The sequence below is a fragment of the Ammospiza nelsoni genome, chromosome 21, assembly GCF_027579445.1.
Source record: "Ammospiza nelsoni isolate bAmmNel1 chromosome 21, bAmmNel1.pri, whole genome shotgun sequence".
NCBI lineage: Eukaryota > Metazoa > Chordata > Aves > Passeriformes > Passerellidae > Ammospiza > Ammospiza nelsoni.
The window spans coordinates 1087098-1108704 of record NC_080653.1 but is presented as its reverse complement, the minus strand read 5'-3'; the positions used below and the strand labels follow the sequence as shown (position 1 = coordinate 1108704).

Here is a 21607-nt window from a genome sequence, read left to right as displayed (position 1 = left end):
CATAAACTGACAGAGGGCAGGGTGACATGAGATATTGGGCAGGAATTGTTCCCTGTGAGGGTGGTGCGGTCCTGGCACAGGGTGCCCAGAGAAGCTGTGTCTGCCCCTGGATCCCTGGCAGTGCCCAAGACCAGGTTGGATGGGGTTTGGAGAAACCTGGGACAGTGGAAGATACCTCTGCCCATGAAGGGGGTGCAATGGGATGGGCTTTAAGGTTCCTTCCACCACAAGCCATTCCTTGACTCTGTGGTCTCCAGATAAATGCTGCAGGAGGGGTGGTGGGATGGTTGAGAATGGTTGGTGTGTGGGTCTGGTTCAGGGCTGTGGAGTTCATTTTTCCATCTCCAGGAAGGACCAGGCAGCAGGAGCAGCACCTCAGGGTGCTGCAGGTAACAAACGAGATTGGGATGCAGGTGCTCTTTCCTGGGGCATCTTCGGAGCATCTGCTATCTTAGATTTCCTACACCCATTTGGGAGAATGGGTGACTGTCTCATGGTCACTTGGTGAACCTGCCACCAAGTGTTGGAACCAGTTGGTAGTTCCGCGTTGCACTGTGGCTGTGAGTCCACTCTTGGTTTTGTTTGTTGTCTAAGAGATACTTGTGTTTCTGAAACATGGCATGGCCATTCCAGTGCTTGCTTGTGTCTGTGCCACCTATCTCTGGAGCTTGGTTTAACTACATGATCCTTTTTGAGAGGAGTTTGTGTCATTTTAGGATGGTTAAGATGTGAAGCCATAATATTTTATTTCTTATTCCTTTCCCAGTAACTGTTAGCACATCCTTAACCTTCATGCTTCTCTTGAGCACTGAGTTGAGGCTTTTGAGAGCTTCCCAGTGACTTCAAAGCCTTTGGGATCTGCACCAAACTGCTCCATGTCACAGCTGGGGTTATGCTTTGATCATCTGTAAATACTCTTCACTTGTAATGCTAAATTTCACACTCTCTGGGTCATTCTCTATCAGCAGCTTTGTCACATCACAGTCCCTTCCCTTCCCAGGCCAGTTGGGAATGACTTGACCAGTGTGTTCATGTGAGAAATGCGCTGATTCCTATTTCAGATCTCCTCGTCAGTAAGCACAGCCAGGGTAGGGTTCACATTTAGGGGTTGTTGATAAACACCAGCTCAGGCCTCCACCCAGAAACTCCCTGGTCTGATGCCAAGTGAGCTCATCTTCCCAACTTACAGGTGATAAGTGAAATGGTTTAACAATGGGTCTGGAATTGGAGGAAGGAATAAAAGAAGGAGAGGACAGAGCAGCCTTAAAATCAAGTGGAAGGTGTCCCTGTCCATGGCAGGGGGGTCAAACAAGATGATCTTCAACCTCCCTTCCAACCCAAACTATTCCATGATTCTATGAAATAACATACTTTCCCAAAAAGTATTCCATTCTATTTCACAGAATGGAAAAGACCTTCAAGATCCCAAGTCCCATCTGACTTCTATTTATATATATTAATATATCTTGTAACCTATAAATATATAAAATAGATATTATTCTATATAGATATGACTGTATTTATAAACCAGAGAGAAGAACTTAAAATCATTATGGTTTAATTCAAGACTTGGGATCTTGAAGATCTTTTCCAACCTAAATGATTTTATATTATTGTAAATAAAAGTATGAGGCTGGTTTAGCCTCTGTGTCAGTGCTGAGGTGATGAAAAATGGTTGTTTTCACTCCTCGATGAGAGTCAGTGCTGTAGATGGAGCATCTGCAGCCAGGAGAGCTCAGCTGTGGCTGTGCACAGGGAGCTGTCCCGGGCCGGCCCCGCGCCGCGGGGGCTCAGCGGGCTCCGTGTGTGTGTCCCTGCAGACACGTGCGCAACGGGGCGGTGATCGCGCGCTGCAGCCAGCCCGAGATCAGCTGGTGGGGCTGGCGGAACGCCGACGACGAGTACCTGGTGACATCCATTGCCAAAGCCTGTGCCTTGAACCCCGGCGCCAGGGCGGCGGGCACCGCACCGCAGGCTGGGAGCAGCGACGGCAGCGAGCCCTGCGACGCCGACTTCGGTGAGATGGCTCCTGCCAGCCCTCCTCAATGGGGACACGGCAGAGGGCTCCTGCCAGCCCTCCTCAATGGGGACACGGCAGAGGGGCTGCCAGGGCTGTCACAGGGCAGGGCTTTACCCCAGTGTCTGGGGGAGAACCTGGGCCCCATTGACTGTGGTGTGTGCTGGGCTCTCTGGGCTCACGGTGGCACTGGGGGGAGGTGCCAGGAGCTCAGTCCTTGTGTGTCCCTGCAGACTCGTCCTTGACAGCGTGTTCAGGCGTGGAGAATGCAGGGACCCCTCAGAAGCTGCTGATCCTCGATGCCAGGTCCTACACGGCAGCCGTGGCCAACAGGGCCAAGGGAGGCGGCTGCGAATGCGAAGGTACCAAGGGCCAAGAGCATCCCAGAACATCTTCCTCTTGAGCCTGGCAGTGGCTCTTAGGGCACAGCTGAGGACTGGGACAGCATTTTGGTGCTTGGTCTCTGGGAGCATGTTCCCACACGGGGATCTGGAGGGGCTGGATCAATATGCCAACGCCAGTTGGATGAGGTTCATTAAGGCCAAGTGCTCGGTCCTGCATTTGGTTCACAACAGCGCCACTGAAATGTTCCAGGCTGGGGCAGAGTGGCTGGAAAGCTGCCCAGTAGAAAAGGACCTGGGGGTGCTGGTTAGCAGCAGCTGAACATGGGCCTAGGTGTGCCCAGGTGAGCAGCAGGTCAATGACACCTGAGCTGTACCAGCAATAAAGTGGTCACAGAGCAGTGACAGTCCCTCTTATCTGGCCACTGGGTCAGTTTTGTGCCCATTAGGACAAGAAAGACCACAAAGAGGGAATGGAGCAGAGAAGGGTCTAGAGCACAGGAGCAGCTGAAGGAGCTGGGGAAGGGGCTTAGCTTGGAGAAAAGGAGGCTCAGGGAGGATCTTCTGGCTCTGCACAACTCCTGACAGGAGTGGGCAGCCAGGTGAGTCAGGCTCTGCTCCCAGGGAACAAAGCACAGGATGAGCAGAAGTGGCATCAAACTGTGCCAGGGGAGGTTTAGGTTGGATATGGGGAAAATTTCTTCAGTGAAGTGTTGTCAGGGCCTGGCACAGCTGCCCAGGGCAGTGTTAAGAGTCCCCCTCTGTGGAGGGATTTAACAGGTCTGTGGATATGGCACTTGGGGACATGGTGGCCTTGGCAGTGCTGGGAAATGGTTTGACTCAATGACCTTGGAGGTTTCTCCCAACCTTAGTGACTCCATGAACACCAGGGGTGGTGTGGGAGGGGTGGCTGCACTGGGGTGTGGAGGCAGTTGCTGCAGTCGCAGCAGAGTTGGATTTGATGACCCTTGTGGGTCCCTTCCAGCTCAGAATGTTCTGTAGCTCCCTAGCTCTTTCTAAATGTTCCTGTCTCTTGTATCAGAGTATTATCCCAACTGTGAAGTCGTGTTCATGGGCATGGCCAACATCCACTCCATCCGGAACAGCTTCCAGTATCTGCGTGCTGTCTGCAGTCAGGTGCCAGACCCCAGCAAGTGAGTGACTCTTCTCTAGCTGAGTTTGATGCCATATCTGTCAGTGACCTGGGGGGGGGGGTTTCCACTCTGTTTTCCTTTTTTTTATCCCAGGTTTCTAACTAAGAAAATGGAGGGATGGGAAAGTGTTCACAGTGCTTGAATGCTGCTAATTTCGCTCCATTAATCCAGAAGGGATTGTGGCACTGTCTCAGTGTCACCTGCTTGTGTGTATCCTCTGGGGGTTTCTAAACTGTGGGTGAATTTGAGAAAAATTAAATTTGGGGTTGGATTCTTTGCCCTTCTTTCCAGGCTCCCTGGGTCCTCTGGGACATGTTTTAGAAAAGATTGATTTTTGCTGAGGACTCCAGGAAAACTGAAGTTAAAATGGATTTTTTTTTTCTTCAATAGAGAGCTAAGCAACCATTCTTGCCTTTTTTCCCCTTTGCAGCTGGCTTTCAGCCCTGGAGAGCACCAAGTGGCTGCAGCATCTGTCAGTCATGCTGAAGGCAGCAGTGCTGGTCTCCAGTGCCGTGGACAGGGAAGGGCGTCCGGTGCTGGTTCACTGCTCCGATGGCTGGGACAGGACCCCGCAGATTGTGGCGCTGGCAAAGATTCTCCTGGACCCTTACTACAGGACCATGGAGGTAGCATTGTGTTCTGGTGCAATGCATGTCTGTTCAAAGGCAGCTTTTATCTTGGAATCCCCGTGGAAAGGAGCAGCACTGCATTTGGGAATAAGCTTAGTGGTGTTTTTGAGCTGCTGTGGTGGGTGTCGAGTTTTCCCTGTTCTCTTCCTGCCTGTTTTGGGTGAACTGTTCCTCATTCCTCTGCCCAGCCTGGGGAAGTGCCGTTGGAAATACCATCTTGTGCTCAAAGTTCAGCTGCTTCCCTACTCTGAATTCTCTGAGCTGGTTACTGCATAGACATAACAACTGTTAGTTTGTGTCTGGAAACCTTCAACCCTGGTGAGCTTTGCTCCCAAACCAGGCACTGCAGTAGCCTCCTTCCCAGCCTTTACGGGTGCATGGGGCTTGCTTTGTCCTGCCACATGTCCTCGGCAAAGTCTCTGCAGCTGTTTTTCTTTAATCACAGGGCTTCCAGGTGCTCGTTGAATCGGACTGGCTGGACTTTGGTCACAAGTTTGGGGATCGCTGTGGACACCAGGAAAAGGTGGAGGATCAGAACGAGCAGTGCCCAGTTTTTCTCCAGTGGCTGGATGCTGTTCATCAGCTTTTGAAGCAATTTCCCTGCCTCTTCGAATTTAATGAAGCTTTTCTGGTAAGAAATACATATGAGCAAAGACAGAGGGAAGGTCGTTATGTTTTACAGTACTGGAGTTGAAAGAAAAGAGATCTGCAGAACCTGGGACATCGTGATGTGATCACAGAATCCCAGAATGGTTTGGATTGGAAGGGAACTTAAAGCCCATCTCATTCCATCCATCCCCTGCCATGGGCAGGGACACCTTCCACTGATCCAGATTGCTGTCTCCAGCCTTGGACACTTTCAGGGAAGAGACAGCCACAGCTTCTCTGGGCATCCTGGTCCAGGGTCTCACCACCCTCACAGGGAACAGTTTCTCTGTAACATCTCATCTAAATTTGTTTTCTTTTAGTTTAAATCTGTTCTCCCATGAAGGGGTGGTGGAGGGTTTGTATACTCTGGTTTTCCTAAATCCCTTCTCCAGTCACTTTCCACCCCAGGGAACTCAAATGCCAGCAGCAGCACTGGTTTGATTTGCATATCTCAGAGCTGTATGGGTCTGAAATATTTTTTAAAAAATAGAGGAAAAAAATTAATCTCTGTCTTACCAAAAAGACAGGACAAGGTTCTAAAGAGTCATTTGGTTCTAGAGGGATGGGTTTGGTATCAGCTGCGTATTACTTTCCCTTCATTTGAAGTGATCCCTGTACTGCCCAGTGTGGAAGCAAGGACAGCAGTGAGGTCACCCAGGGTAGGCAGTGCATGAGTCATCCCAGAGGAGGGGAAGATGTCTCCTGCAGGCAGGAGCCCCCTTTTCCCCGTGGCTCTGAGTGTGGCTCCCCCTCCCTGCCGCAGGTGAAGCTGGTGCAGCACACGTACTCCTGCCTCTACGGGACCTTCCTGGGGAACAGCCCCTGCGAGCGTGAGATGCACAACATCTACAAGCGCACGTGCTCCGTGTGGTCCCTGCTGCGGGCTGGCAACAAGAACTTCCACAACCTGCTCTACATGCCCGGATCCGAGCAGGTCAGTGGAGCTCCTGACCCTGCTTTGCAGGCTTTTCCCCTGGCAGGCACTGGGGAGGGGCTGAAGGGGTTTCCGAGGCGTCGGGCTCTGACCACGCTGTCGCAGGTGCTGCATCCCGTGTGCCACGTGCGCGCCCTGCACCTCTGGACAGCCGTGTACCTCCCGGCCTCCTCGCCACATCCTCTGGGACAGGAGGACATGGACATCTACATGCCCCCCGGATCTCAGAGCCAGGACTTCAGTGGCAGGTGTTTGGACAGGTAAGAGCTTAAAGCTTCAGGCTCAAGGTGTTGCATACCCATAGATCTTCCTGTCCTTCTTGTAGTTTCTTGTAGTTTCTCTGTTGTTGTTCTCATCTTCCTTGTGGGAGCAAGAGCTCTGTAGCAGTGTTCCAGCCACTTAGAGAAAGAGTTGAGGTCCCTGCTGCACCCCAAAGGCAGGAGGCCACACTGTGGTGTTGTGCATTTCGGCTCCTGTAGCTGCACTGCCCATCTCCACCGACTGCTGGAGCTGTAATGAGGAATATTTCCCTGTCCTCATCTCAGTTTTGAGTGAAACCAGGGAAGTTTTGGGGGGTTTATTGTGAGATTTGCTTTGGTTTTGGGTTCTAGATTACCAAAGACAAGATCTATGGATGACCTGCTCTCAGCCTGTGACTCCAGCAGCCCTCTGACCCGCACATCCAGTGACCCCAACCTGAACAACCACTGTCAGGAGGTGCGGGTGGGCTTGGAAGCCCGGCATGCCAACACTGAAGGAGGTGAAGGTGCTGCAGTGACCACAGGAGAGGCACAGCCCAGGGAGGAGGAGGAGGAGGAGGAGAACCCTTCCCTGCAAGGCAGCAGCCATGCTGAGCATGAAGGACCGAGCAGGCAGCTGGGTAGCCAGTCTGCTCTGCCAGCCAGCAGTGTCCCTGTGGAGGTGGAAGAGGGAAATGGAACACTCATGGAGGAACTGGATTGCAGAGGTCCAGATCCTAATCCTTCTGGACAGGAAAACAGTGACAAGGTTTCCACCAGTTCTGGAAGGCATTTGGAAACCTGTCCTCAGGAACCTTTGAAGGCTGCTGGCACTGTGTCCAACAGAGGAGGCTGTCCTAAAAGAATCACCACCTGCCCAGACATTTCCAGCCAGGAGTCCCTGGCACCAGGCACCCATTCTCAGGACATCCCAGGCCCTGCCCTGGGTATCGCATGCCCAGATGCAGACAAGGGCAGAGGTGATGCTGGCCAGAGCATGCCCTTCGAGGAACCTGGCCAGCCGGGGAGGGTCCTGCTGGAGCAATGGCGCAAGCCCATTTCCCAGAGCCAAAGCAGCGAGTTCTCCTTCCTGGGGTGCAATTGGGACAGTTTTCAAGGCATGGTGACATCGCTCCCCAACGGGGAGCCCACCCCCAGACACCTCCTCTCCTATGGCTGCTGCAGCAAGAGGCTGAGCAGCAAACCCCTGCGGGCCCCAGGCCTGTGCCTCAGTGGGCCATGGTCTGGCAGGGAAGGTGGGAAGCCCTCGGCCTGTGCCGGCCATGTGAGCACACATTTCGGGAAGCCCAGCCGTTTGTGGCTGCCCTGTCACCTGAAACAAGCCTCTGGTCCCAAGCACCTGCCGCCAAAATGTCCCTCTCCCGTGCCTCCTGTGTACCCGGATGACGACGGGCTGCCCTTCCCCACGGATGTGATCCAGCACCGGCTGCGGCAGATCGAGGCCAGCTACAAGCAGGAGGTGGAGCAGCTGCGCCGGCAGGTGCGGGAGCTGCAGCTGCGCCTGGACATTCGCCACTTCTGCGCCCCTCCGGCCGAGCCCCCCATGGACTACGAGGATGATTTTGTGAGTACAGGCCGCTCGCACCCCACGCCGGGTCCCTGTACCTCTGTACACCTCCCTCTCCAACCCACAGCTCTCCATACCTTTTAGAGGGGGTGGGAAAGATTGTTCCTCTGTCAGTCGTGTCCCTGTCCTGGCCATGTCCTCCTCCACCCAGAGGTATCTCTGCTGCTTGAGGACTAAACTCCTACACACTCATGGATGCTTTGCCCCATGTCTGGGGGCTCGGGAGCCACCTGGGTGCCCCTCACCAGCGCAGAGTGTGTGGAGCAGGGCGTGCCCTGGAGTGTGTGCCCAGCAGCAGAGGGGATTGGTGACCTGGTCTCGTTTTACAGACGTGTCTTAAAGAATCAGACGGCAGTGACACGGAGGATTTCTGTTCGGACCACAGTGAGGAATGTTTGTCAGAAGCAAGCTGGGAACCTGTGGATAAGAAGGAGACTGAGGTATGTGTCCCATCATGGAGCTGTGATGCAGTGGGAGGGAATGTTTTTTGCAGCTGACCTGGGTGGGCACAGCTGCAGAGAGTGGTCTGGAAGTAAGGCAGTGAGCATGTCCTTGACACATCTCTGCTGCTAATGGCTCAGATGGGGTAGGCTCACTGTGAGGTGTGGCCCAAAGCCACCCCGAGTTTGCCCAGAGCTGTCACTGGGGGGGTTACAGATGGGAGCTAACTGGTGTCTGCCCTAGGTCACGCGGTGGGTCCCAGACCACATGGCCTCACACTGCTTCAACTGTGACTGTGAGTTCTGGCTGGCCAAACGGAGGCACCACTGCAGGTAAAAATGTCAGCGCTCTGGGCCCGGTGTCACAAAATGCCCCTCTGCCAGGTCTGTTCCCTCCAGCTCCCAGGAGAAGCTTTTAGGTCTTTCCACTACATGCCAGGCCTCATCAGTTCCCTGCAGAGTTCCATTCTACATTGTTCTTGTTTCTATTTTTCCAAGGCCTTTGATCCCTTTCCTGGACAGCAATGAGTCCCTGTCAGCACTAGCAGTTTGCTTGCACTGCTGACCACAGTATAAAAAACACATTTACAATCCTCAGTCAGGCTGGTGCTTTGCCCTGACCTGAACCAGAACTTGCTGAAGTTCTGCTGTGGTGGTCTCAGCTCTCTTCTCACTGGTTTTCTTGCTCCTTGACAGGAACTGTGGGAATGTGTTCTGTGCTACCTGCTGCCATCTGAAGCTGCCCATCCCTGATCAGCAGTTGTACGACCCTGTCCTTGTTTGTAACTCCTGTTTTGACCATATCCAAGTGTCTCGTGCCAGGGAGCTCATGAGCCAACATATGAAGAAACCCATTGCCACAGCTTCCAGCTGAATGCCAGACAAAGGACCTGTCTAAGCCCAGCCTTTTCTCTCATGGGTTTGAAGGGTGACTCTGCCTCCAGCGTAACTGTGAAGGCCTTTGGTGCAACACTTGAACACCAAGCTGGAATGCACTGTCTGCAGCAGCCTCGCTGCCGGGCTGGAGCAGAGGAGCTCAGATCAAAGTTTGCTGTGTCCCCACCCCGGAGCTGGTGGGCCCGTGTGTTGTAGCCCTGATGGCCTAGGGCTGAGAGAAGATCACAACCTCTTCCTTTTGTGGTCTGGAAAGCAACATTTTCACAGCTGTTTGCCTGTGCAAAGTCCCCCCAAAGCAATAGAAAGGCATGTTTAGAACCACCTCCCCCTCCAAAGGCAGGCTGCTGTGTGAGAAGGAAGAGGACAAGCTCCCGATGGTCCCGTGGGCATTGGAAGGGCCTCAGCCTGGAGCAGATCTGTAGATTTTCTTCCCATGAGTGTGATTTGCGATCAGCTTGGTGAACAAGACTCACTAGCCATCACTAATTGATTTTCTCTCGGGCTCTGAAGAGAAATTCATTCCAGCTGAAAAGGGCTGAGCAGATCGTGCCCATTTTCAGGCTCCGCTGGGATCAGTGTCGCACTGGACTTTGTCCCTGCCCCCAACACCACGGGGCGATGGGAGATTGGCTTTTCACTTCTGCTCTGCCCCTTTGCTTTGTCTGCGGTTGTGCACAGCCTGGTGCTAACACAGGAATGGCACCCTGATCCTCTCCTGGCATGGAAACAGAACTCATGTTCCTGTGTTGCTCCTCCTCCCCTTTTCTGCCCTCAGCTCTCCACTTCCTACTGCTCTTTATCCTGAAAACTTGATACCTTGAGGGTATAGGCCATAATGTGTTGTTTTACCTCCTGGAATGTGCTGTCTGGTGTATGTGAGGGTTTCAGTCCAAATGCTGCTATATATTTCTGTGCACTTAATGTAACCCGAAGAAGGGAGAATGAAGCATCGATACCAAATTGGGGGTGGGAAAGGGTACTGGCTGACATAGACACTACGGTCTGTGCTTTTCACTTTAGGATGTACAGCTGCAGTGAGAACCATGACATGTGGCATTTGTTCAGTGGTGGAAACAATCTCTCTGACTTGCCCCAGTGCTACCTGAAACGCCTCTTGAATTTGACTTCTTTTTTTGTCTCCTTGTGCAGTGGTCAAAGTTCAGAGTTGCCAACTTGTAAATGCCTCTCTGCTTCTTCTTTAAACTAGAGAGCAGGAATCCCAACTCATCCTAAGGACAAAGAACTGGGTTTAGAAAGGAAGAATGGTTTATAAAGTGGGCTTCAGTGGGCTTGTAAGGGATCCCTGGATCCCTTGAGGAGCATCCATCCTGCCTCCTCTGTAAGGCATCTGTGGATACTAGTCAGGAAGAAGAGTTTGAAAGTGGAGCGTTTCTTTGCAGAAATGTAGGTTTTCTTTCCAATATATTCTGCACTTCAGGAGCTGAGACTTGGTTTGTGGCAGGGAGGACCTTGGTCTGCTAACAAGGCAAAGGACTTGACTCTGTTGTGATTTCCCAGATCTTTCAGTAATGGTTTGTCATCTCCATCAGAAGGAATGAAATAAGGACCCTTTCCTGCACTTTGACTTGTCAGCCTCTGGTTTTGTGTAAGTGAAGCTCATCATCTGAAGACCCTGTACTTAGACTGTGCTTTTTTTCCATACTGGGAACAAACAACGTGGCTCTGGGACGAGAAGGCACCTTGCTTCAGATTCTCCCCTGCCTTGTACCTTGCAGTCATTGCTGAACATGGAAGTGTGACCATTGGCCTGGCAGAAGGAACTTGGATTTGCTCCTGTTTTGCACATGTTGGAATGACTGCAAGTGATGAGGAAGCCAGAAACCAGGTACTGCTGGCCCTCCCATTCAGGCCATTAGTCCAAACTGCTTTTAGCTCTTGTGAGTCTCAGCGTCACAATGTGCTGGCCAAAAACTCCAGTCAGTTTGATGGCATTGTGACAAACAAAATGTGCTGTACAACTCGATACAGTCGAAATAAAATCTCTATATTAGTGCTGCTGGGTTTGGCCCCTTCTTTCCTCTGTGGGGGGAGTTCTGCTTGCCCAGGGGATTTCAAGCTGCTTTTCCCTTGATTAAGGTGCATTAGGGATTTAATATCCCTTCTCACAATCAGAATCACAGGTAGGGCACACAACACCTCTGCCCTCTTCCAAACAAACCTGCAGGATGTCCTTCCCAGGATAACCAGGGCCTTCCAGCCTCTCCTGTAAGAACTCAAGGAGTTGTTTTCTTTCTAAGGAAGCATTGTTAGGCAGGGTTCCCTGCTATGAGGAAAGGCTGAGAGAGTTGGGATTGTTCACCTGGAGAAGAGAAGACTCTGGGGAGACCATAGAGCCCCTTCCCGTGTCTAAAGGAGCTCCAAGAGAGGGACTTTGGACAAGGGGCAGAGGGACAGAACACAGGGAATGGCATCCCACTACCAAAGGGCAGGGATAGAGGGGATATTGGGAATTAGGAATTGTTCCCTGTGAGGGTGGGCAGGCCCTGGCTCAGGGTGCCCAGAGCAGTTGGGGCTGCCCCTGGATCCCTGGCAGTGCCCAAGGCCAGGCTGGACAGGGCTTGGAGCATCCTGGGACAGTGCTTTGTCAGCTGGATGGTGCTGCAGGTCAGTTATACTTTGTGATGGAGCCAGAGAGAATCTCCTTGGAAGTCTGTCCTCAATTCAGAGATCCGGGGATACTGAAATTCAGCAGATCCCTGGTAAACTACTCCCTCAATTCGGCTCAGGTGTTCCTGTCAGACAGGTGATACCTAAAGGCCTCGTATCAGAAATGCGGGGAACAGGACAGTTTGTCACATTGAAATGTGAACCATTGTTCCTCACATGAGGTCAGCTCAGGAAACTGCTTTTGCTGGAGATTGTAAAACTGAGAGAAAGAAGGTGTTTAAATGAGATTATTTCTAGAAACCAGATAAATCGGTGAAATTATAGCCCTGCAAACACTTGAATACAGATTTGTGATGTAAAATGGAATTGGTACTACCCAACTGACATGAGAATTATGAAGAGTTTAGAGGGGCGGCCTCTATACGGAATGTGCAGTCACTGCCCCGCGGAGGCTTTGAGGAAGTCCCCCAGGCAGCTGCTGACCCTCAGAGAGAATCCCTGACTGCTGACCCGAGGATGACACTGCTGACCCTCGGCAGGGCTCCAGCCCAGTCCAATCTGATTTGTGGTCAAACAGTCACATTAACCATGGCTGGCCCACATCTACCTGCTGCCCACCACAGCCACCACAGGTGTGACAGGCTGGTCACATTGAGACTGCCTGTGGCAGGACACTTGTTGGAGGTGCTGGTCCCAGCTGTGGTGGGTGCTCTGCCACAGCAACACTGCTCAATATTAGTCATGACCAGCATTTTTGCAGGAAAAGGCCATTTATTATTAACTTCCATCTTTAGCAGTCCCAATGTCATCTGGAGAGGCTGACTGCTGGGACCTGTTGGCTTCTTATCCCCAGCAGGGAAAATACCACAGCACAATTCCCCCATGCACAGTTAAAAGATAAATCATTATTTATAAACAGTATTTATTAAGTAACAAGCTGCTAGGACACTTGTGGCTAGTGTCACGTCAGCCTGGCCACCCCAGCGAAGGGCACTGAACTCTCCTGCTTATTAAGCATGGAGGGAAGTGTTATCACTACAGGAACATATAGCCCTCGTTGCCAACACGTTCAACCTGAGGTAATCAATATCTGCCGAAATGAGTCTGAACCCAGCACAAACAGGGACATCAAAGCCTTCCCCATCCATGCACCAACTGCCAGGAATCCTTGGTGAATTAACAACTGGGGCTGCGTGTGATGTGCCATGCTATCTCAGCAGCCACACAACAAAATAAACACACATTTCAGTGTAGTGACAAGCCAGGTCAGGCTGGCAAGGGCTGGGGTTACTCAGGTATGTTAATGGGTAACACTGAAATGGCCGGGGATGTGGAGGAAGAAGAGGAAGAGGACGGTGATGTGTGGCCTTGTGAACTCTGTGAGTCCTGTGCAGGAGACAGTTCAAAGTGAGGGACACAGGCAGGAAGGATTTCCGAACTTTCTGTAGTGTGTGTCTGTTTTCAGTGATAGTTCACACATTTCTCTCCCAAAATCTTGGGCTTCTGTGAAAGTGAACTTGGGGTGCTGCCATTTGTTTATGGGACTTCTGGTGTCTGTCTGTCCCTAGATAAAATAATTGTCTGTAGATTAAAGATGCTGCACGCATCCTGCAGTATGTTTAAAGTTATCATAATTTGAAACAAAAAAAAGTTGACAAAAGCAGTGCACAGCTTCAGCCTCACCAAGCTTAGGCTGCTCATGCAGCTTCAGAATCACAGAATAATTAAGATTGAAAAAACCCTCTGAGATCACTGAGTCCAACTGTTCTCCATCACTGCCAAGGCCAGCACTGACCCATGTCCCCAAGTGCCACATCCGCATGGCTGTTAAACCTTTTCAGGGGTGAGGACTGCACCCCTGCCCTGGGCAGCTGTGCCAGGGCTGGACAGCAAATTCCAGGAAGGAATTTCCCCAAAATCCACCCTGAGGCTCCCCTGGCCCAGACTGAGGCCATGTCGTCTCCTCCTGTCCCTGTTCCCTGAGAGCAGAGCCCGACCCCCCCGGCTGTCCCCTCCTGTCAGGAGCTGTGCAGAGCCACAAGGGCCCCCTGAGCCTCCTTTGCTCCAGGCTGAGCCCCTCCCAGCTCCCTCAGCCGCTCCTCATGGCAGCGCCCGTTTCCTGCCATATTACCTCAGCCCCACCCTCAGGGCGCTGAGCACCCCTGGGCCTCGGCCAGCGCGGGAGGGCGATGTGGCCTGAGGGGGGCTGTGAGGGGATGGCGGGGCTGTGAAGGGATGGCAGGGCTTTGAGGGCATGGCGGGGCTGTGAGGGCATGACGGGGGTGTGAGGGGATGGCAGGGCTGTCAGGGCATGGCGGGGGTGTGAGGGCTGTGACGGCATGGCGGGGCTGTGAGGGCACGGCGGGACTGTGAGGGGATGCGGGGCTGTCAGGGCTGTGAGGGTATGGCGGGGCTGTGAGGGTATGGCGGGGCTGTGAGGGCATGGCGGCGCTGTCAGGGCATGGCGGGGCTGTGAGGGCATGGCGGGGCTGTGAGGCCCTGGCCGGGCTGTGCGGGCTGTCAGGGCATGGCGGGGCTGTGAGGGGATGGCGGGGCTGTCAGGGCTGTGCGGGCATGGCGGGGCTGTGAGGCCCTGGCCGGGCTGTGCGGGCATGGCGGGGCTGTCAGGGCATGGTGGGGCTGTCAGGGCTGTGAGGGTCACCCGGGGAAGGGAAGGAGTTGTTCTCCATGCAGGTGGATGTGCAGGTTCCCGGGTCAGTCTGTCCGTACTCTACAGGTCCGTGTGCTGCTGTGACGCCTTCACCCTGCTTCCTGCAGCACCATCCACCTTTAGGACTGGTCAGAGTATCCCAATCCTTATTTTTGGTTATTGTTTAAGAGCAGGAATTCCCATCTGATTCCTGAGGTGTTTTCTGTGGTATCTGTGGGACTTCATCTGTAATGTCAAGAAAATAGAACTAAGCATTTGAGAAAGCAAAAAACTAGCCTCAATACCAAGTTAGGAAGAATTTAAGCTAAGATTTGGTATCAACATTGTTAAGATGAAGGTGAGTAATTATAAACTTCAGTGCAGCCTGCTCTGCCTGATGCACTGCAGGGCAGTGGTCAAGCAAACCCTATGACAGGACCTTTTGATTTTTTGGCCTTTCTTTCTATGGGATGCAGCTTTAGGGAGCTTTGGTTCTCAGAGTTGCAGTTTCTAGAAAGGCAGAACAAGGCAAACATTGGGTTCCATCCGCAGCCAAGTTCCGACAGGGTGACAGTTCCCTGTCCTGATGATTTAGGCATGGCTTTGCTGTAAGTGTGAGGTAATTTGAGAGATAAAAGATATTTTTGTTTGCAAAGCGTCAGTCTGTTCCAAATGTCTTGCAACATGGAACTTTCTGTTAAACATCCAGGAACAACTCATGTCAAGCAACTGTTCCTCCTAGCTTGGCATCCTGTGCTTTCTTGTTGATATGCTAAAACTAGACAATCATAATTTCCCTATCCAAAAGAAAAATATAAACAAGGGAATTCTCAGATGTCTGGTCATTCTCTGTTAATATATGGTAAAAATACTGATTGAAATAAAAATGTTTACTTTCTGCTCTTTCTGAGAAGGAAATAATCAGTCCTAAATGTTAACTCTTAATAGATTTTCAGGACCAAGTTGTATTTATTTAGTGAATTTTAATGATTTAATGTGAACTTGCAGAATGATGAGTTAGTTCCCATTGTAGAATCATGCAATGGTTTGGCATGGAGGGAACCTTAAAGCCCATCCAGTTCCACCCCTCTACCATGGGCAGGGACACCTTCCACTAGACCAGCTTGCTCCAAGCCCCATCTAACTTGGCCTATCAGAGGACAGAAAGAGGTAAATATGAGGCTGTTTTTAAAAATTCATTTAAAACTCCAGGATGAGAAAGCCTAGCTGCTGGATGAACTGTTTTGGTGTAAACTATCCTGAAATTCGCACTTGGCATGTGACATCTCTGCAGAAAAGGCACGAATGGAGCTGTGTTTGTAGGAATGCAGCAAGCACAGGGATCCTGGGTGTTGCTGTCAGTGACTGAACAAATTTACTACAGCCTCTTATAGGAATCAAAGTGTCACAGCTTATGAGCTAATTTAATTAAACAATCAGCAAGAGAGGAAGTTAAGAGAAAAATAAAGAGAGTATCTACAAAATTGCAAAATTTTGGATATTTTTGTCTAAACTGAACTAGTTGAGCTGACTGGAAAAAAAGTGGACTTTGAATTTTTATTCTTGAGAAACTGCTTTGTCATAAAGTGCTGTCAGGGTCACCTAGAGGATTTGGCCATTGCTCTTCCCAAAGTTGTCCAGGAGCTGCTAGCCCTGGAGTTCTGGTGAAGCCTGGCTTTGTGATTTCAATGGGTTTTTACCACGTTGTCAGGTTTAACACACATCACTTTGTGAATGACTGCTTTGCTTTAGTGGCTCCTACGCCGTGGGGTGTCCGTGCATTTCCGAGCACTGCTGACTTGTTCCTGAGGTTGGAGGAGACTGAGTGCTGCCCAGAGATGGGCTGGCACTGCCTCCTGCCCCTGCAGCAGCGCCGTGTGCTCGGGGTGGGGACACAGCCTGCTCCTGGGCCGGTGCAGCACAGGTGGTCCTGCTCCCCCAGAGCTTGTGCAGCCTCAGCCCCTCTTGGTGCCTTTCACTGCCTGGGAAAAGTCTCTCCCCAGCACTCGTTTCACTGGCTCATGTACCCCTTGCAGCACTGTGGACTCAGAGCGCTTTTATTGCTTTCTTTCCATGCTTTTACATAACAACCTCATCCCAGAGACAGGAACATTCCCAAACTTTCCCAGATAAAGGAGTTTCCACTCTGGCTGCACTTCAGCAATGGGCTCAGCCCACCTCCACTTCTGTTCTCCAGCTCTGCACATCCTCAGGGCAGGACTCAGGTCCATCAGGTATGAAAAGAATTTCTGTACTTGCTTGTTAAAAAGAGAGTTAAAAGTGGTATTTTTGCATATATTTCTGCAGTGTTCTGTCATGTGTATATCTCAAGTGAGAATTGGACAGAAAGTGGAAAGTCTAAGCAGAAGAGAAATCTTTGAAGCCAAAAGGTTCTCTGTTTGGTGTTCCTGTCCTTCCTCCAGATTTTGATCATTCCCTGGTGATTTCCAGACAGTCCTTGCTGAGGATTAAGGGCAAGGAGAAAAACATTTGTCCACAACTAGTCACTGTTAGGCTAACATTGATATTTTTTTAATTAAGCAAAATTAGGACAATAAAGAACTGATGACATGTTGAACAGTTCTTGGTCTCATGTTTTCCCAGGTTATGTTTTTAAAGGCAAAGATTAGTCAAAAATATTATGTAGAACAGTTCATTCTGCTAATATTTCTTTTTCTTGTCTAACTTTTTTATGTTGTATTTTTTATGCACTGAAGCGCAGAAAGTACAAAAATAATGACTTCTTGCTTTCATCCAAAATGGTTCTGCTAAAATTTTCAGTCTCACTGAAATATTTTTATTCTTCAGAAGAGAAGCTGAAACAAGTTACTAAAAAAAATTCTGTGAGGGTGGGCAGGCCCTGGCACAGGGTGCCCAGAGCAGCTGTGGCTGCCCCTGGATCCCTGGCAGTGCCCAAGGCCAGGCTGGGCAGGGCTGGGAGCAGCCTGGGACAGTGGGAGGTGTCCCTGCCATGGCAGGGGTGGCACTGGGTGGGCTTTAAGGTCCCTTCCAACCCAAACCATTCTTTAATTCTGTGATTTCGTGTATCCCTTAATCTCTCAGCTCTCCTTCCTTCTCTGCAGTGTTACATACAGAATGCTGAAAGCTTATTAATTCTTGTGTTCACATAAAAACATATTCCCTTCATCTTAAGGGCACAGCACCAAAATTAGCTTATTTGCAAAGTGATACTTCAAATATGTATTTCCTAAGTGAGGGGATTAAAGGATATATTTTCAATCTTATTCTCGACTCTTTTCATATCACCGTTGAAGTCTCAGTAAATTAATTCAAAGTAGAACTTTGTGAAAAGGTTTCTTTTTATGTGTGTTCAAACTCCTTTGTTGACTTCAGCAACAAGAAGATTTCTCTGGGTTTTTCACTGTGAGAGCAGTAAAGGAAAAGATGCCCACCTGGGTCTTTTAGAACATAATTATTTGAAGTTTAGTTCTGTTTGCTTTCTACTATTGGCAAAACCTTTGCTAGAGGTAGGGCTGGATCAGAGAAATGCAGTGAGGCTTTATTATCAGAGAATAACGAAAAATCAGTCAAGGGGCTATGTGAGAAATTGGAGTTATTGGTTCCCCCTGACCTTGCAAGTCCAGTCATGCCTTCAAATGCATCAGTGGCCAAGGGCTCTTTTGCCCATGATCACCTTTGTGGTGAGTGCTAACCTCAGAGCAGTCGTGGTGCTCTGATTGATACACCCCTGCTAAGATAAATAATTGTCTTTGTATGCAGGGCTTAAAATTCACATGGCCAAAAGGGGATTCTTAAAATAAGAAGCAGCTGAAAACATCTGCTTTAACACAGCGTGAAGAGCACCACATTTTCCCTTGAGAAAAGCAGAATAGCTGCATTAGTAATGCACTTGCAAAACTCGTTGTAGGATTCATCTTACCTAAGATTCATCTGAATGTGTAATAGTCAGTTGGATGTGCCTGGGCTTGCACAGAGATTGCACAGAGAGTCAATGGAGAGAAACAGGCACCTCCCAGAGCTTGAATCACTCCAACTTTCTTAGATGGATGCCTTTGGAAGACAGTTAATTTCTTTCTGATGAGCCTATTAATTCATCAAGTGTGCAGGGAGCTGACAGCTACCAGACCGCTGGGGCTGTGGCAGGAAGGCATTAATCCCACCTGGCTGTCGAGGTGCAGACAACACTGTCTCTCCCATTTTCTCTCCTTGAAGAGACTTTCTTCATTTCAGTGAAGAGATCATTTTCATTTTCATCAGTCCTTTGGTTGGTACAGAACCAGAACTTGCAGATTTTGTATCCAGACCCATTCCGAGTGTTCATTGATCAGGCAGGAACAGGCACAGCTGCATTCCCTAATTTCCTGCACAGCTTTGAGTTCTGTTAATCCCAGATGAGTAACTACCTCCCCTTAAGCATAACTTTTGGGCCTGACTTTATAAGTTCCCAGTGAAAGGATGGTCTTAAATTGCTTCCTCAGTATTTCCCATGTAGTGTGTGCTCGAGTGGGATGGGGGATGCTGGAGAGAGTCAGTCTTGTGTCCTTTGGCCCAGCTGAGCTGGTGATAATCCCTTTTTATGCCTGTTCCCACCCACAATGCCTGGAAATGATCTGGACATTCCTTCAATTTCCAGCAGATCTTTGGAGAAATGAGGTAGCACGTGCTATTTCGAGCTTGGAACACATCTGATGCTGGTCATGTTGGATTTGCATTTATAATTTAAAACCATAAAAACATGGAATGGGTTGATTTGGGAAGGACCTTAAAGCTCATCCCATTCCACCCCTGTCATGAGCAGGGACACCTTCCACTAGCCCAGAGTGCTGCAAGCCCTGTCCAGCCTGGCCTTGGACACCTCCAGGGATAGGGCAGCCACAGCTTCTCTGAGCAGCCTGTGCCAGGGCCTGCCCACTCTCACAGCCAAGAGTTTCTTCCCAAAATCTCATCTATCCCTGCCCTCTGGCAGTGGGAAGCCATTATCCCCTCTTCTGTGACTCCAGGCCCTTGTAAATAGTCTTTCTCCATCTTTTTTGTTTGCTCCTTCAGGCACTGGAAGGTCACAATGAGGTCACCCCAAAGCCTTCTCTTCTCCAGGCTGAACAATCCCAACTCTCCCAGCCTTTCCTCCCAGCAGAGCTGCTCCATCCCTCTGATCATCTTGGTGCCTCATCTGGACTTGCTCAAACAGGTCCATGTCCTTGCTGTGCTGGGACCCCAAGGCTGGATTTCTGGGCTTTCAGGTTTCCTAAGCTTGCAGGTAGCCCTGGGACCTGTGAAAAGCCCTCAGTAGGATGTGGGCCCCTCCTGAGTGCAGACCCCCCTAGGAGAAGTGCCTGGGGGTCCTGCTCAGCCTCATCACTGCACCATTGGACTGGTGAGAGCTCTCCCCTACAGTGCTGGGCTTAGTGTAGTGCTTGGCACGGGGCCATTCCCATCAGGCTGTTTGGATGTGGCAGCTCTGAAATGGAAGAGGGAGAGATTTTCCCAGTATTAACAGCCTCTGTGCCAGAGAGGGGAACTGGATACAGTCACTGGTAAAGCTGCAGCCTTTGTGTCTTCAGCTGAAGTGATGATTGATTTGTTCTTTACTGGAACACTGAGAGGCACAAAATAATATTGTCTCAAGAGGAAGGTGTCTGTAAGAATGTGGTGTTAGTGTTATCGCCCTCCAGCTAGATTTCACATCCTTATTTCTATCCAATTAATCCAGCTTTTTCCAGTTTTGAGAAAGCAGAATTTAGTGAATGTCTGAATAATTCTCCATTGAACAGATCTCTGCTTTGAAGATAAGAACACTGGCGTTGGTCAGACCAAACTCCCATCCTAAAGCTCACTGTGTCTTTGGACAGCAATGCCCCAGGAGGAGGCAGGAGCACAGCAAGCAGGAACTGATGCATTCCCACAATGCCTCCAGCAGAGTGTATTTCCTCACTGGCAGGGGGCTCAGGCACTGGAAGAGGCTGCTCAGGGAGGTCTGGAGTTCCCGTTCCTGGAGGTGCCCAAGGAAGGCCTGGACATGACATTCAGCACTCTGGGCTGGGGAGAAGGTGGGGATTGGGTGCAGTTTTGACTCCATGGTCTGGGAGGGCTTTCCCAATCCAAATGATTCTGTGATTCCATGTGGGCTGAGGGAATTAATAAACCATAAGGTGTCTGTAATAGCCCTTGGTGTATTTAATTTCCAGGAGTTTGTTTGCCCCAATTGATGCAGACAGTGGCACATGCATGGCTGTGCCAAGGGCTTCACCATGGGGCTGTTGTGCCCAGAGCCACCTTCCCCTGTCCCTTGAGCCTCCTGCATTCAGTTGCCACTTGGCTTTGGTGTGACTGGGTCTCCATCCATGTCTGTCTCATGGCCCATGGTTTTAGACACTTCTGCCTCAGTTCCCTCAGTTGCATTTTCTCTGGAATGGAGATCCTGCCCTACTTTGCTGTTCTTCAGGACAGTGGTCTGTCCATCCATGTGCCTTCCCTGGTATGTTCTTGCTAAGATGCAGGGTCCATCCAGAGCTTCTGTGGGCCCAAGTACATCTCCTTTCTGGCCCAAACCAAATTTGTTTGAAGGATGATCTGTTTTGTCTGGAAGAAGGAAGGAGCTGTGGTTTTTTTGTAACTTATCAGTAAATATTGATTTATTCCCTAAAATGCCATTCATCCCTGTTACCATAGTACTCAAAGGAGATCATTGTTCCCAGTCAGGTATTTCATGACAGCTGGTGAGAGAATGGGCTGTAGCTGGTAATTTCTCCTGGGTAGGTCTGGATCAACCACAAGCTCTTAGACAAAAGAGCTTAGAAGCTTCTCTCGAATTAAGAGGGCAGGATGAGAACATGAGAGTGAAGTCTCCTGGCTCTCTTTGTTGACTCTTGCTTCAATCTTGAAGTCTTAGAAATGAATTGCCACCTTCCCCTTTGATATCTCTGCCCTCAGCAAACACTTCCTTCAGTGGTTTTGACTTTTTACTTATAGCTTTTAAGAGCATATGATCTGGATTTGATGTCTAACACTTATCTCCTATTCCACAAGCACCTTTTCCCTTCAGATATTTCCTTTTCTTTTCTTAGAAGACTGGGTTTTTCTGTAGTATTTGTTTGTTTTCCCTTGGAATCATTCCAACAAGCTACAAGAAATTTCTCTCGCTATTGCTCACTCACTTTGACCTCACTGGAGCCCTTCAAAGGTTTCTTTTGTTGGTTTCTCAGGTTTGCTGGTACAAACACACTTTGGAGCTTGCAGTGAGAGATTCACAGATATCGTTTAGGGGTTTTGGCAGTATCCAGAATTGTGTTCTGTTCACAGGTCACAGAATGTTCTCAAAGATGCCCAGATTTCATCATAAAGCTGCTCAGAATTAGCTTTTGGGTAATGTGAGTCATTCCCACATCTGCTGCTTTGGAATGATGGCCACCAACTCTTTCTGTGTTGTTCAGCTCCCTGGTTTGTTGCTCCAAACAGCACAA

The 21607-nt window shown here is 50.1% G+C and overlaps 1 protein-coding gene across 3 annotated transcripts in view; it reads left to right on the top strand.

Moving 5' to 3' along the window:
- The window catches only part of MTMR4 (myotubularin related protein 4), a 56552-nt gene extending 45649 nt beyond the window's left edge, over positions 1-10903 (top strand). For all 3 annotated transcript variants that reach the window (XM_059486898.1, XM_059486899.1, XM_059486897.1), the window contains 11 exons: positions 1821-2017; positions 2251-2379; positions 3401-3512; positions 3943-4138; positions 4587-4772; positions 5553-5723; positions 5829-5983; positions 6335-7547; positions 7880-7990; positions 8235-8323; positions 8687-10903. In XM_059486898.1, the coding sequence (XP_059342881.1) occupies positions 1821-2017; positions 2251-2379; positions 3401-3512; positions 3943-4138; positions 4587-4772; positions 5553-5723; positions 5829-5983; positions 6335-7547; positions 7880-7990; positions 8235-8323; positions 8687-8864 (2737 nt within the window). In that variant the 3' untranslated portion in view covers positions 8865-10903. The remainder of the gene's footprint in view (positions 1-1820; positions 2018-2250; positions 2380-3400; positions 3513-3942; positions 4139-4586; positions 4773-5552; positions 5724-5828; positions 5984-6334; positions 7548-7879; positions 7991-8234; positions 8324-8686) is intronic.
- Positions 10904-21607: the final 10704 nt, after the last annotated feature.